Raw genomic sequence first — 17606 nt, forward strand, 5'->3', positions numbered from 1 at the left:
AATGCTATTGGAGAAGATACGAAATTATTGGTTTAATTTCTCTAATCATATATAGAGAAGGAGGAATTATCATACATTTACTTTTTATTTATCATTATCTATTTTTCAGATATAACCTTTCACGAAACGGTGAAGCTACTTTACAAGCGTGATGTAGCTACACGAGTGACTCCACCATTGCACTAAGGGTGATATGCTACGTCATATTCTTTTTTTTTTTTTTTTTACTTATCAGCATGTGTTCAACCTCAAACATAAATCCAAATAGTGTGATGCTGTTTTCAGATAATTTCCTTTTATTTATGTTACGTCGCGTTTTTCGTCTTATAAGTTATGTAACGTATATATATATAATTATAAGTTAGAGAGCTTGATTTGTAACGTACGTGGGATCTCCTAATACATCGTCAAGAGTTAATTATGATCGTACGCCAACTAAATCAGCGATTAAATGGAGACCAATACGTTATTTACTTCAAATTTTATCATATCCTATTTTTGTTTTAACAATTTCTCTAGAATTTATAAATTCATAGTTTCTCAAAACTAGAGGCCTTACAAGAAGCAAAAAATTGAACAAACTTCTTAGAGTTCTTGGTGTCTTGCGACAACATCTTTACGAGGAAAATGTCATGAAGAATTCTGTAACCAATAGTGCGCAAATTTGAAACTTTAGACGGACGATTCATTCGAAAATGATGATACTTTATTCCTAATTTGATGATTAATTGCTTTAAAATTGTGGGATGCAAAGCGTACCCCGTTAGCTTCTTCAGGAGAGAAAGCTCGCAAGTCTCGTCTCCACATTTCCAGCCACAACTCAATGACTCAAGCAGCTCATGTTGGAGTGAAAGATTCACTTCTCTCAACAGTACACTTGCCTTCATTTTTAAAGTTTGCTCAACTACTTCTACTCTCTCTTAAATTCCTCACTGATGTTTTCAAAAACAACTAATTCGTACCTTTGTAAAATTAATTAACTTTTTTTTGTTGTTGTTGTTAATATTCAAAAACTACTGCCTCCTATGGAGGCCATAAATAAAACCCATAATATGTATCTATATATTCTATGACAGTGTAGTTACACCTAAAAAAAAAATGTAGTTACACTTATAGTATAGTAACATCTCACTGAACATCTTCATTTTTCTTTTCGTAACGAAGTCCCTAATTGTGAACGTAACGTGAGATACTACCTTAACTTCCACATCCACTAACAAATTTAAAATTAGACTTGTAAATTTTTGGTCAGAAGACCATTTGAACGTGAAGTAATATTTTAAGCGCAAAAAACAAAAAGAAACGACAAGGCATATTGCTGACATATGCAACGTAAAATCCTATAATTGCGATCTGCATATTAATTTTATAATGTATACAATGGGCCAGGTGATTTGTCTACTCTTGGCTGAGGTTAATTAAGGACCCACTCTAGGAAAATATAAAACCGATGGGGTCCAAATTGAGTAATGATAAAATAGATGACTCGATCGATATTTTTGTCAAGAAAAGAATCGAAGAAAAGGTGTCATTTCTTGTCAACCCCTGCGTTAGACTCCAAGTATTTGATACTGTAATGGTTAGTGGATTCAGATTCATCCAACAAATATGTTAGGTTATGATGGCTCTTAGGCTTTTTTAAAATTCTTCTCCCTAATTCCTAAATATTTTAGGTCTGACGCTAGGCCGGTGAGTTTCTAATGATGCTTATTCAGACTATAGTCATTCATATGAGACAACAATAATTTAGTAATTTGGATCATACACATTCGTAGACAGGATAAGTAAGTTAGGATACACAAAAAATTAAAGTCATACAAGTTCGAATACACAGCCATAGATGCTAAAATCTGAGAATTTTAAAGATGAGTTGAACTCCAAATGCGTTCAGAACTCTGACCATTTGGTCAAATTGAGTGACCATACATATTAAATGATGAAAGCAATTTATATAATTTTTTTGTTTGGATTAAAAATTGTATAATCTGTTCGGCCACGCCAAGGAAACAATTAATATATCAAGAGAATAAACATGTCATGACTATTGCATTAGATATATTTTTGGTTCAACAATTAAGAATATAATCTGTTTAAGTATAAATGCAAATGTGACTCTTCATTATGGTTTTAGGACCAAATTATGAGCATTCCCTTTGTTAGGTTTGAACTTTGAACTATCCTTCAAATACAATAAAACAAACAAGTATTGATACGATTTTAGTAAGGAAAAATCATTATTTAGCTTTTTTCTTATTTGCATTTAGCTACAATTATTATTCTTTCTTTGTTGGGCTATGCACTTAGGCGGTTAGGCCCAACATTTTTCAAATGTTTATATAACCTCTTTAATTCCTCATGTTATAAGTTATAGTATATAACCTAGTGTGCAAAACCTTGCATCTATATTAACTTGGGTCTCAAGAAATGGGCCAAATGTACATTTAAGGCACTTTAAAGGTTGCCTGGAGTGTCCATTTAGATGAGATCATGGGACTGAAGCATTCACCGTTCAAAATAAAAAAACTGACGTTACTCATGCATAATCAACGACTTGACTGTCCATAAGAAATAAAGAACCGTACTCATGTAATATTCGAGACCTAATTTGGATAGACATGAAAACAAGACAAAGTCATTCTAAACCCCAAAATATAATATACTTTTTTTTATAATAATCTTAATAACAATTTTAATTATGTGTTGTTGTTCGGCCAAGAAAGATTGCATTTTGTATTGCATCAGACGTTCACTCATCTCTTTGGAAAATCATGGTCGCTGAGTTGGCCAAAGCACATGAGAGCATGGGTTGCATGCATATATGTATTAATTTGAGTTAATTTTGGTTGATGTAACCAACCAATCAAACATAATTGCAACAAACAAATGAGTGGCTTCTATCCATTTATATACTAATAGTAAATCAGTATGGACTAAATGGGAAGTGGAGCTGGCAAAAATGAATTGAGTGAAGAATCGACTAATAATATATGAGAAATCATGTTAACATTTATGCAAAGCACATGTATGATTTAAGAAATAGTCCGATCCGATAGAAAGTCCATTAGTTTCATGCACTGTGTGTTTATTATATATATCAAGAAATAATCGTTGCAATCTCATAGACTTTGATATTCAAACACATCATGTGCTTGCTTTACGTACAAATAATTTACATTGGAAAATGCGGCACCATACCCATACTCATTTCAAAAACAAAGTGACATATTTCGTGTATCAGTTCGGAATATATCATATATACTGAAATAGTTTTATGTGAATGTTTAAACTATATTATTTTCGAATTACTGTTTTATGGGGGAAAACATGAAAAATGGAGTATCAAATAATTGTTCCGGGATCCCGCCAAATTAACCCAATAAACCCACAAAAGAGGGAAACATATAAAAGTAGGGAGCTGTTTCCATAGACTGCGGTGCCTCTCCTCTTCCATGAATAAAATCCATTATCAATCAGTATAATTTTTTAAAAAAATTACGACATATAACTAAATTATGTAAAACTATAGATTAAAAACTGAATAAAAAGAAAAGAGAACCATGCAGTTGCAGAAGAAATGATACGTATGGGCATTGGGCAATGATCGGACGGTGAGAAAGGAAGGTAGAATGGGACCCAAAGTGACCCATCAGCCACGTTAAATTGCCGAAAGAAGGGTAATAACAGCAACACCAAATAGTCATTGGTCACTCAGATAGCCACACACATAGCCATCTTGTTTCAAGCTGTCAAAACCCTAAACTTTCGAAACTAGCCCACTTGATTTCCATCCTTCACCAATCATCATTGTTCATTATCACACATACAATTGCATGTGATTCGTAGAGTGGTCCATTTCGTGAAACCACTGTGCCACGTTCTCGACTCTAGTATAGAATTTGTGATTGATCAAATTTCCAAAAAAAAAAAAAAAAAGCTAATGTGATTTAACAGCTCAAGCGTCTTTTCCCTTTTTCAATGCTTGATTGAAACTACAAACTGAGGTAACTAGGCTCCGATTGTAGAAAATGAAAGAAAACTATAGGAGTTGTATAATTTCCACACACATATATTTTTGGTATTTAAGTTCAATATAGATTATAAAAGACTTTTGTAACCATGTACTCCCAATATACTTATATAGATCAACAATGGAGTAAAAATTCACATTAAAGAGAAAAAAGACAAATAGAAATGAGAGAGATCGCGTCAATGTCGAGTATCGATGGCAACAAACGGGAGTTTGGAAAAGCTAAGCTGTCGAAAACACGTGCATAGTATCCAGTTGGCACTTACAAACATTGCATTGTGTCGGCCCAAAAACATTTAACAATACAGCCCAACTCTTAGGAACACACCTACATTTGTATTATTATATATTAGCCTCATAAATTTCACTATCAATAAAAATCTTTGGTCCCAAAGCTCTTTTATATGTGCGATCAAATCTTCATCAGTAGTTAACAATAGACAAAAGCGAGGTAAAGTAAAAGAAGTGCAGAACCATATATTTTACTTCTCTTCCCACCTTTAAAACCCTAAACCTGTGATTGAGAAGATTTTGGAGGAACTCTACATTGTAAAAGATGTTATTGGAATAAATGTTTTAAGACTTTGGAGTGAGCAACTCTACAGCTCGTAAGGAACAACAAAACGCATACATTTTATAGTAGTTTTCTAATATAATCAATAGTACGTAACGCCACTAGTTCAAGTTTCACTTGGTACTTGTAAAGTTGTAATCTTAATATAGAAACATGGGTAAAACAAATTCTATTTCATATATTATGTACTGAAAAAGGATTAGACAACTGTCCGAGTCACAAAATTTATATAGTGAGTCCAACACGTGATATATATTATTGTATATACAGCTTTCGTGTTTTATGGAATAATTGAAACCATGCAAATAGATACAAATTAAATTAAACGACCGACGTTACTAATACCTTTTTTTCTATTGGATAATGCTTTCTCATTGCAAAAATAATAAGGACAAACAGATCGAGCGTGTGGACATAAGCGAGCATTTAAAAAAAAAACACATTCCACAATTGTACAAAATTAATAGAAATAAAAATAAATAGAGTAAAAGACTCTTACTGGTTTAGAATCATAGACTCTATATAAATATGTACCACCCGCACGTTCGTTTGCATCACAACTTTAAAGTGTTGTCCTTAAACAAAAAGGCAATGGAGGAGTCGAAGAAATACAAGAGGATGGGAACGAAGCAGACGATGAATAAGAAGAAGAAGAAGAACAACAGAACGAGTCATGGATCCGGGTTGCTCCAAATGAAGGTGAGGAGGCTCCAAATACTGATACCGGGAGGGGTAAGATGCAACCACCCGGATCTGCTTTTATTAAAGACAGTTGATTATATTGTGCATTTGAAGGTGAAGCTAAGGTTCCTTAAAGCACTCTCCGATATGTACTCTCTTTAAACATCGTAAAAACTCGAAACATTCTTCTTATTCTCGATCGTCCTCAGTACTATATCGCTATGACGCTATGATGTCAAAATTTTAATATTCCGTTTATGGATTTATCATTTGTAGACTTTCTTTGTCGTTTTTATTACCTTCTTTGATATATTTTTGTCAATGTTTATACGTGAATCCGACAATTAGTTGGAAATTTGACTAATCTGATATATACTAATGTCCAATATGCTTTTGTGAACTTTTGGGTCCTTCTAGTTCTATCTATTTCAAGGCCTTCGTATGCTATATAAAGTCTCTTTTGACAAAAAAACAAAAAAAACATAAGTTTTTATTGCGTAACATCCCGGTTTTTAATTGGTAATTGGGCTGGTTTATTTTCTTTTCAACCCAATTTGCTAAGGTGAAGACTAGTTAGTGTTTTTTTCATATGCGGATACGTTTAATTAGATAGTTACTTAGTTTAAGGTTAAGCCATGTAGATCTATGGATTATATATAAATAATCTTAGTTGATTGTTGAGTGTATAACAATAATAATATATATATAAATATATAATTACTAAATAAAAGGTAAGGAAAAAAAATTAGTAATAGGATTTGAGAATTAAAAGAAAGATATTTTAAAACGGATTGCGTGGTGTGTGAAATGCATGTTTGTGTGATAAAATAAATTGTTTGAGTGTGACGAGAAAATGTGCCAAGAGGCACGAAGAAGCGGGAGAACTGCAGAGAGTCCTACAAGGAATTTTCCTTGTAGTTGTGTGGTGGTCTACGGGCGCGGAATGCGGGTAGATCAAGATTGGCTGACGAGCCAACACGTGGTTGTGCGTGGAAGAAGTGTGAAAGCATGAGGAATCCAGATACGCAAGTGAAAATGTGCAGGAAGAAGTGCGAAAGCATAAGGAATCCGGTAATGCACGACGATGGTTATGGGACGTAGTCTCATTTGTGTGATGTGTGTGTGTCGTTGACACGTGTTTGATTGCTTGTCTTAGGTTTAGACTTTGTGACAGTCTAAGCATGTTTGTGTATGAAGACTTCGTGAGCCCTAAAGCTTGCCCTCGCTGAGTAATCTTAGATTACTCACCCCTCTCTTTCTCTTGCAGGTAACCATGAGGAGTAGTTGTTAGAGTTGGTGTTGGTGTTAGGAGCTGGAGATTATTATTTTATTTTCTATTGTTGGATTTATCGAACTGGTTGTTGGTTTCGGTTTAACGTTTAAAGGATGGTTTGAAAGACGTTTAAGTTGAATTAATGGATTTTTCGGTTATTTTCGGTTAAGTATGGTTTACTTGTGGTATAAGTTAATCTGTGACATGCCATGAAAATTGGGTGTTACAATTATCAATTGGTGATAGCTTGTCATGTGGGAAGGTTGTTAAAGGGTCGGGACCAGGGTTCGAGAAACGCTTGGCGCACCAATAACCTACTGGTGGATTAGGATATCCATAGTAATGGGTTAGGATCGTGCCCTGCAGAGCCAGCTTGGGATCCGTTGAAGCGGCTAGCGGTGAATTAGTGGAGTCCGCGGGACGGATTGTCATATATTGTAACTTTGTAAGTATGTATATGGTCCGGTTCTAGGAGAAGAAAAACATTCGCCCATAAGTAAAAATTAAAGAAGATCCTCTTTCGAATTATTTATTATTGTTTCAAGTGATGACACAAACTCATAATAATCAGGCTTTTAATGACGTAATTCTAACTTATTATTCTAACGTAATTCTAACTTATTATTGATAATTAGGCAAAGAAACGAAAAAACCTAATAATTTTGAAGAAATTGAAGTTCTTCGATTTTGTTTTTGAATGCTTTCGTGTTTTCTGGGTTGAGAAGCTTTAAAGAAGAAGAGAGGATGGCATATAAACCTAACTATTTAATTAATAACAAACTGTAAATTTAGTGTTGGTTTAGAAAGCGACTCTACATCCCTAATTATTTTAGAAGATATATAACGTCATTTAATAAAATGTCGTTATTTAAGTGACTTTACATTATAAATTTCTTGTAGTGTATATTTCCTGTTTAGTGAAAATGAATTAGTTCAGTAGATTGTGGAATTGATTAAAATAAGAACTTGAAGCTAAGATTTGTGGAGGAGTTCTAGTAGAGATCGGTAAGTTTTGAGTGATATACCTAAAAAAAAGACAGACTCATGTCACTCAAGTGTTTAAAAAAAAATACATATATATATATATAAATATATATATATACAAAAAAGAAAAGAAAAAAGTAACGCTCTCCGTGCCGCTCATGTGTCTCTTTTTGACTTCCTCTTCATAGTAATAAATTTTTCTTGTGATTTATGCAGATACAAAAAATGAATGATAATTCTGTATTTTAATAATTTATATACATTACATATATTAAGAATAGAAAAAAGATTTATACGACGAATTAATATTAATTATATAATAAAAAGATTTATCTAAAATAAAATTACTTGAGTTGATTATTTAGGATTGTTAAGAAATGAATTTTCATAATGGAATTTAGTGATTGTCTTCCAATGCACTAATGTAATTAAATGAGTTTTTTTTCTTTTACATATGATGTGAAGATATTTTATTGTTTTGTATATCACTTAAATAAGTATCCTCGTACGAATTTCAAATATTACAAAAATGTAAAAAAATACAGTTGGATTTGAAATTTTTGAATATCTTTTTTTTTTTTATATTTTGAAAATAATATAATAAATTAAAAAATAACTCGATATGAAGTACGAAAGAATAGAATAATAAATTTCTTTGATATCCAATAATACTACTGATCAAAGTCTTCAAAACACTTTGCTTTTTTTAGAATATTCTTCACATAACTTAGCTACCTACTCAACTCCTTAACACCATACGAATCACCAATGCACCTCAATGCTTGTCCACACTCAAAAGTATTGTGAACATATCATCCAAAGTGTATATATAACTAGATAATATCCGTGCATGCGCGGATTGATGTATAATAAGTTATGTTAATTAATTTAATTTTATTTAATATTATGAAAAACAAAAAAAAATCTAAATCTAAATGTCATTAAGAAATTCACTTTTAAAAAAAAAAATCATACAATTTCATAATATAGAACTAATTTAAATATAATCACACATACATATCTTTTGAGTTTCTTTATTTTTTTATTGTTCAACTTTGATAATAATAATTATTAGTATTTTTGAGGATTTGAGGTAAAAAATATAATGATAAAAATGAAAATTAACTATGATATTCAAATATTTAATTTAAGTCGTTCATATAAACTAACACATAACCTAAAGCATTTAATGATAAAAACGAAATTGTTCCCTATAAAATCATATGAAGTGCAAGCAAAACTTTAAAGTACAATTCACAAAGATTAATTTAATTTTAATTCTTTTTATATTTCCCTTATTTTAATTTATATTGCTAAATGTAGTTATAATTGTTTCATCCTTGTAGTGAAAGCTAGATAAAAAAAATAGAATATGATATAGTTTTTATATAGAGAACTCCATTGAAAGTACATATTTGAATTAAATAAATAAAAATTAATGATATTTATGTAATTATATGTTTAAACAGAAACTAAGTATAATGATAAGTATCCTAAAAGAAATGTGTTACAATTTTGTTGGAGGTAAGAGAGAAGTAAGAAAATTTGATTTGATTTAATAATTATATTACAAAAATTTATTTCCTTAGAACATTACATATTTTTAAGAATCAAATAAATATACATGAATATGTAAGAAATAATCTAACATCTAAAATAAATAATAAAGATGGTTCCTTTACCTTGATTCCTTTATTGCGAGATGCTTAGAATCTTTTTTTTTGAATCTGATTAATTAATTTTATTATAGCAATGAAATTTTATTACACATAGAAAATACATATGTATTTTGAAAAAAAAAAATATAAGAAAGGAAGAAGTACATAAAGGCAAAGAAGAAATCAAATTGAGAACAATGTAAAATATATTATTAAACTCTTACAATGTTATCTTCATTGAGTTTTTAACCAATGCAAGAACATTAAAAACAAAATGAAATTAGAGGGGTTATATTTATAATTAATAGGATATTTAATTGAAAGTGAATAGAGGAAAAAATATCTATATTAACATTTTTGAAGTACATTTTGTGTTATGTCCTTTTAGTTTTGTTTATTAAAAAAGTTATTTACAACATTAACCCCTAAAATTTTTCCAAAACTAACATTACTCCAGATTTTGTTTCCTAAATATTTTACATTTCATTTCAATTTAAAAAATAACAGCAATCAATATGGAAATAGAAACTATCATATATTTAACCATACATTATGTTGTGTTTTGAAGATATTCTATATCTGAATCCTTCGTAAACAAAGAAAAAAACAATTTGATTCTCATTGGTTTTCCAAAATCTATGAGCTTTGATTCTTAACAAATAAAAACTTCGATTGACAATTATCTAAATATTATAATTAACATATATAAACTTAATAAAAATTTTAATTATTACCAATATGTAAATTAAAAAATTCTAAAATACTATATAATGTGGTTATATAGTAGTTGAGCTATAAAGGGAACATGTTGAAATTAATAAAATATTATTAAATTTGTGTTAACACGAGTTAAATCCTCATTTAATTATTTATCAACACTACTAATATTAGAATATTTAACATAAAATCAAGTTGATTTAACTAAGATTGTATAAAATAATGAAATTATTAGGAAAAATGTGACTTAATCACAGCGTATAATTACTGATTATGTATTTAGATTTGTTATTTTTTGTTATAATAATTAAAAATCAAAATATAATCTCAACCACTAAACGAATGTTTTGTTAAACTGGTCATGAAGTGTATTGCGGGTTAAAAAATAATATAACAAAACAAACTAAATATAACAAACAAATGGTCATGAAGTGTATTGCGGGCTAAAAAATAATATAAATATTTAGCTGCACAACAACTAGAAAATTTAGTTATTCCTCTATTTACAAAACATTCAATATTTAACAAATAGATACAACATAAAATATAAATTATAATATCAATTATATGCCCACGTTAAAATGTAGTTCAATTCATAATTTATGTAATTTCAGTTACAACTTAGTACTAAAGTGTATATTTAGAGTATGAATTAATGTATATGACTAAATGTGTTGTATTTTAGGTTTAATTAAAAATAAATATTATATATTTAAAAAAATAAATTAAATAAATACCAAATGGACCCATAAGAAGAGAGTGAAACCTTACTTACATATATATGATTTAGATGTTTTCCAATAATTAATAACTATATTTACCATTAGAAAATAATTTTGTTCTATATACATAAGGTAAGAAAATATTAAAAAGATATTGCAAAATAAATTTAAAAGAAAATTACATGACAATATGTCACATGTCACACACAAATTAAATATAAAAATAACTTGTTTATTTAAATTAGGATGATAATAACTAAAAATAGAAGAGTGTGTTTTTCATAATTTTAAATTAGAACTATGATACAAAAAAAAACAGAAAAGTATATTCTATTATTTTTATATTTTTAAAGAGAGTATAGTTTTGTGTTTGTACATCTTAAATTTTTTTTTACTATCATGTTTTACCTTAAAATTTTACAGAAATTTTACTATCATGTCTTACCTTAAAATAAAGTTTTGTGTTTGTACATCTTTTGCTATCATGTAAATACTAAATAAAATTTTAATACTTTAATCAAATAAAACAATATATAATTTATATAGATAAAATATTTAAAAGTATTAAGGTTATTAAGTAGATATGAAAATTATGATTAGAGTTTAAAACTTTATTTACGATAAATCATTAATCAAATATTGCAATCAAACAAAAATGTTAACACAAAAATACAAATATATTTCTTAAAGGTTTTTTCGGGCTGGTCCGAGCCCGGTCGGGGTAAACCCAAAAAACCCTATAGACCAAATGGGCTAAGCCCGGAAGATCCGATTTTTTTTGGACATATATATTTAAGCCCAAACCCGATGTTTTTCAGAGCCGGGCCGGGCCAGCCCACAAGCTTTGGCCCTAATTGACATAGCTGTAGATATCGAGAAAGTTTATGGGGAGCAAAAAGAAGCATCAAGAAAGCAAACTATAGTCTCTAAAAACAACGATGAACATTAGCTACCAAACAAAAAGATTTCTCCAAGAAAGTAGCCTCTCGGCATTGGTGGTACTGAGGTGCTTTGGCATGGCGGGATTAGGATTCCCCTCACATTGTTCATTAAGGGAATTCAGAGTGTTGGATGAACATTCTATAGGATGATTTTGGACTAGCTAGCTACATATCGTGGACATTTGTTTCTTTTCTTAGATCACCATGTTCACTTCTTGAGCATATGTAACATCCGAGAACCAAAATGTGAGTTTTGGGGATGGGTGTCGATCGACACCATTGGTGGTGTTGGTCGACACTAGTATTTTCTGGTTCGACCAGTTCGATTTAATTATCGATTTGGATCGATTTGGTTTAAGGAAAACCATTGAACCAGACTATTTAAGTGAAATGTCTACAAAAAGGGTTTTGGGAAAGTTATTTTGTCGTCGTTTCCTTGTTTTTGAGAGAAAAGAGAGAAGAGAAGCGTTCTTGAGTTTTTGGAAGATTGGTGAGATTCCTTGGCTGTTCTTGAGAGATCAGAAGCTAGGAAGGAGTTAGAAACTTGCTGGGAGTGAGGGATTCGTCATTGTTGGTCAGAAACTTCCTGCAAAGAGGTGAGTGCATGACCTTAGCTTAGATAAGCTAAGATCTCTAGTTTTTATGTGATTTGGTGCTTATGTGGTTGTTTCTTTGAGTTCTCTATGGTTATTCTTGGCTGCTATGGCTGGGTTTGGCTTCTGGGGATGCATGGAGCGGATTGGAGAAGATTGGAGGCGAGATTCAGAGTTTCTGATCAGAGGAAATCGATGCTCGACATCAATGTCGATCGACACCAGTTAGGGTGTCGGTCGACACCAACGCGAGGACGGCTCGACAACTTGGGCGAGTGTCGATCGACACCATGTGTAGGTATCAGTCGACACAAACTAGGGTTTCGGGAATGTCGAGCATGGTGTCGGTCGACACCAGATTGTTAGTGTCAGTCGACACCAGTGAGTAGCATCGGTCGACACCCTTCCTCAGTTACAATGAATGTTATGATGCTTTGTATATTGCCTGGTTTGTTTTATTGAGTGATGTTTGTGGCATGTAAAGATCTTATTGCTTGTGTGTATAGCGCAATAGATGGGAGGATTGCCTCACTGAGTGTTTATAAAATACTCATGCATCTCAATTTGTGTTTGTGGTGTAGGTAAAGGCAAAGTGTGATCGTGGAATCAAGGCAATGAAGAGGAGGATGTTCTAGGGACTCGATTGGTTGTTGTCTGGCATTGCTAGGTTGCTAGAGTTGGGTCATTAGAAACATTGCTAGGTTGTTGTTTCTATGTTTCCTGTTGGTTGAATTATTGGATATTGTTTATGTTATAATATTGGTTTATTATTGGATATTTATTGGTTATTGGTATTGGTGTGATTGTGGTTTGGTGGCTAGTGGATATGGGACCGCTAGTTGTAGTTTATCTATTATTATTATTTATGATTTAAAAAAAAAAAAACGGGTTGGGTCGTTTCAACAGTAAACTCGAGACCATAAAGTTGGATTTGCCTCATTCAAGTACGCTGCCAGAGCCGGATTTACGTTAGTGAGCGAAGCCATGTAGCGGTTGTAATCATCATGCGTATGCGCATATGCTGCCCCTTTCACCAAGTACAGTAAAACCTCTATAAATTAATAATGTTGGGACCAAGACATTTTATTAATTTATAGTGATATTAATTTATCTATAAATTAATAATTATTATTTTATAGTGTAAATTAATAATTATTAATTTATAGGTATATTTTTAATTGTTTAATTTTTAAAAAACTATGAATTGAGACAATTTTTGCAAAATAAGATTAGAATTTTGGATGTTGTAAATTTTATGGTATTGGAATTGAATTTGAAATAATTAAAAAATATTATTGACAATGAATTACAAATATTATAGACAAATTCACTTATACATATGACATAAATATTCAAATTTATGAATAAGAATATCAATTCTCGTATTTTAATAGTCTATCAAACTATAAAAATGTAAATGATGCATATTTAGAAATTGAAAATTTTAAAAAGTTTTAGCTGTTTTATGAAATGTTATAGAATATTTTATATCATTATAGTTTGAAGATACAACATAACAATTTTTTTATATATATAAGGTTTAAGAGAAACATACTTTACTATATCAGCATATATATATATATATATATTTACATGATTATTAATTTATGATATTATTGGGACTATATTTTACATGGGGATTTCAAAAAAAATATTATCTTATTATCTTATCGAATTTTGTTAATTTTTACACTGTCCCGACTTGGGACTAGTAAAATTTATTAATTTATAGTGTTTATTAATTTATAGAGTATTAATTTATAGAGGTTTTACTGTACATGAGTTGCTTCCCATTGAAATTAGAAATTATGTTTTGTTGAAGATGGTAATAACATATCCCTCGTGTTGCCCATGGGATAACATTGCGACATGCTTTAGCTATTGAACAGTGCCTATCCAAAACTACTTCCAAAGGATATTCATCCGAGATACACTCACTTAATTTGGTGAAAAACCAATCCCATGAAGCATCACTCCGAGTCGACAATACCAAAAGCCAACAGAAATATTTGAAAGTTACCATCTTGTGCGCAAGCGATTAACAATACACCTTCATACTTGCCAGTGAGATGTTTCCCATCAACCACAATAACTCGCTTAACGTAATTGAAACCACGGATTGAAGCATCGAAAGATATGAAAAGGTACTTAAACCTATGCTCGTCATCTACAACAAGGTCAACGACACTTCCCGGGTTTGACTACTCTATTTTCCGCAGACAATAAGGCAAATTCGCATATCCGTCTTCTGCGCTTCCTCTCACATATTCTTGCGCATATTGTAAAGCCCTGTACGAAGTGGTGTAATCAAAAGTCATGCCGAACATTGTCCTCATTGAATCTTCGATATGTTGTGGGACAACACTATCTACTATTCCTACCCGGTCGATGAAAAGCCTCCCAATATATTTTGAGGTGCAACGCTTACGGTTAGCTACACATTCCACAATAGAACATGTATGCACGTTCAGATATTTGGTGACTCAAAAATTGTTTGGATCATTCTTCACAGTGGCTACGACCCTCCATGTGCATCCTGGCGTAACCGCGGTCAAACGCACCTCAGATATGACGTCAGCTTTGCATGCAAAGCATTGACCTTCTTTCGGTTGGTCTATCCAAGGATTATTTAACTGTCCATGAATACCACCAGAAAACGGTTTCCCTTCTTCAGCATCTAGTCCCAGGTCATCTTCATCTCCATCTTCATCTTCATCTTTAAATTTCCCGTACTCACTATAATCGAAATCCATGTCATCAACATCTTTCGGCTTCTCATTTGTATGATCAGTTTCATTACATTCTTTTGCACATTCATCTGCACAATCATCGGCACTTGGATCTACATCGTTACCATCTGTTGTCTCTCCATCGTCAACAGAACGAGAGTTGTTCAACATAACTGGATGTCCATCCATGCACTGCGTTGAGACGCAAAGGCGAACAACATTCCTACTACTAAAATCTATCAAGTTCTGAACTGATCTATCATTTATGACATAGACAGGAGGGGTATCTTGGGGCAATTGTTGAAGCATCATCTCTGTTAAGGGATATGATAATTGAACCATCTCCGTTTCTTTGTCAATCAGATAATCTTCTACAACCATTTCAACAAGCTCAGCATATGTACAACCGTGTCTCAAAAAAAACATTCACCCACATTTGCGTCCATCCATGTCAAAATGCCAAGATCCATTTCTCGTCAGCTATACTCCAAAAACAACAAGTATTTGCGTCATTTACCTGAAAGAGTAAGCAACAAGTTGAATACTCAATAGCCTGATAACCTAAGAAAAGCAAAAACATGAATGATCGAAAAGTATAATATATTATCATCGTAAAAATATACATAGCCAAGTACATAACCGATATAACACGTACGCACTAAAAAGAAACAAAATTCTTCATAAATTTCCAATTAAAGACTATTTCAATTGTACATACTTTACAGACAACTCTAACATTTTGACTTCTTAAATAAGTCTAATTTAGTAACCTAACTGCTTATGAAAACCAAAAACTTGATTTCTCCATATGTATAATACATAATCATGTCGAAAACAAACATAAGCAAGTACATACTATATATCAAAGAATAAAACAAGAAAATCTTTAAAATTATTCACCAATTTGCAATAAATTGGTTTTCCAAATATGAGGACTTCATGTTGATGTCAACATTGTAGACATAAACTAGCCTCTATGAAGATACTTCCGCTGAAGTCTATTTTGTGTGGTCTATTTTTGCAATAACAATTTAATAAAGCAGACATCGTTTGAAGTCTATTATGGTAGTTGACTTCTTTTGTTGTCTTCCTTTGTTAATTTTTTGGTCAGTTTTGCAATTAAAATCATATAACAGAGTAGACTTCTTAGAAAGTTTCAAAAAGTGAACTTCGACTACAGTCTACACTGGTTATTTTTGCAATTGACCAAACCATTGACTTTGTAGTAGACTTCTAGCTAACAAGTAGACTTCATATATCTTTCAACTAGAAAAAGTAAACTTCGTTGAGGTTAGTTTTGCAATTGACCAAGTATGACTTTCGCCAATTAGACCACTTAGGAAGTCTCCAGGAATGTTGACTTCTTTTGCTGTATGCCCTGGTCATTTTTGGAGTTGACCAAAATTTTAATTTTTAACTAGTAGACTTCTTTAGCAGTCAACTAGTTAATTTTATATAAATAATATTACGGTCAATGCTTTTATATTTTGGTCAAATTCAAAAATAACCACTATAGAAGTCTACTATTTTATTATCCTGCAAAGACTTTGTCTGACAGTCTTAACTAAAAAGTCAAGAATTTGGTCAATTGCAAAAATAAACCTTAGTAGACTGCAAACGAAGTATCCGTTATAAATATTATAATGCAAGCTAAACCATATTTTCTTGTTTTCAGATGAAATTAAGGAGACTGAAATTTTAGTCTACGGGCTCGAAACTCGATAAATTTTAAATTGCAAAACTGACCACTTAGTAGACTTTAACATGATATTATGATTGTTGGACAAACAAATGAAGTCTAATTTCGACAATGACACAAGGAAAATCACGAAATCTACTGGAAAATAACCTTACGGTGGTTGTTCGCAATATCTAAACATCAAAGACGTCGTCTTAAGTCACCACGGAAGAAACCCAACGCCAATTTAATCACTATCCAAGAATCATGACATATAACAAGATAAATGGACTTGCAAATTTTCTTTGATTAAAATGGAGAGGAGATGGAAGAAAATGAAGTTCTCATAGCATTGAGTGTTATTTAAGCTTACAAATTCAGGTTGTTGAAGCTTTAAGAGCTTCAAATTTGGTTGTTCATGGTTGTTGGAAAATTTTTGCAAGAAATTCAAATAAAAGAAGAAGATGAGGATATGAATGTAATAAACATTTTTGCAAGAAATTCAAATAAATCAGAAATAATGACAATTTTGTGAATACAATGAATGGACGAGGATTTAATCGGGAGAAAGTAGCAAATGTTGGAGAGAGAAAAAGAGGGGTCTAGCATTGCAATTGATTCAAGTTAGGGGTCTATTTTCGCAAATCTCCCTGTATAATATGATTATATAACATGAATAAACAAACAACCTATAGATTATGGAATGAATGTCTAAAGTTTTCATACTCAATAACTCAGCTCACACAGGCAAAAACACGTGTCGACCAACAACACATGTCGACCAACAAGTTAAGCTAGTTCGATAAGTTCACAAAGATCCATAACTCAACTAGCTAATGCAAGTTATAACGCGGGACTATTATTTCCTATAAATCTTTTGACTAAATGAAAAATAAAATTTTGAAAAATTAGATGTACATAGTTAAAAAGTATGTACACAGTAAAATTCAAGTTTGTTTGTAACGTTATGTAAAGTTTTAGACCCAATATAACGGGAGCAGACATAGCACTTTCTATATCCGTTTAATA

At 31.4% G+C, this 17606-nt stretch overlaps 1 protein-coding gene across 1 annotated transcript; it reads left to right on the forward strand.

The window, feature by feature from the left end:
• Window positions 5130-5592, forward strand: LOC109129603. Its single transcript, XM_019238052.1, has one exon. It carries the CDS (start codon window positions 5130-5132, stop codon window positions 5442-5444), a length of 315 nt encoding a protein of 104 aa, XP_019093597.1. The 3' UTR covers window positions 5445-5592.

The sequence above is a fragment of the Camelina sativa genome, chromosome 16 (assembly GCF_000633955.1).
Source record: "Camelina sativa cultivar DH55 chromosome 16, Cs, whole genome shotgun sequence".
Classification (NCBI taxonomy): Eukaryota; Viridiplantae; Streptophyta; class Magnoliopsida; order Brassicales; family Brassicaceae; genus Camelina; species Camelina sativa.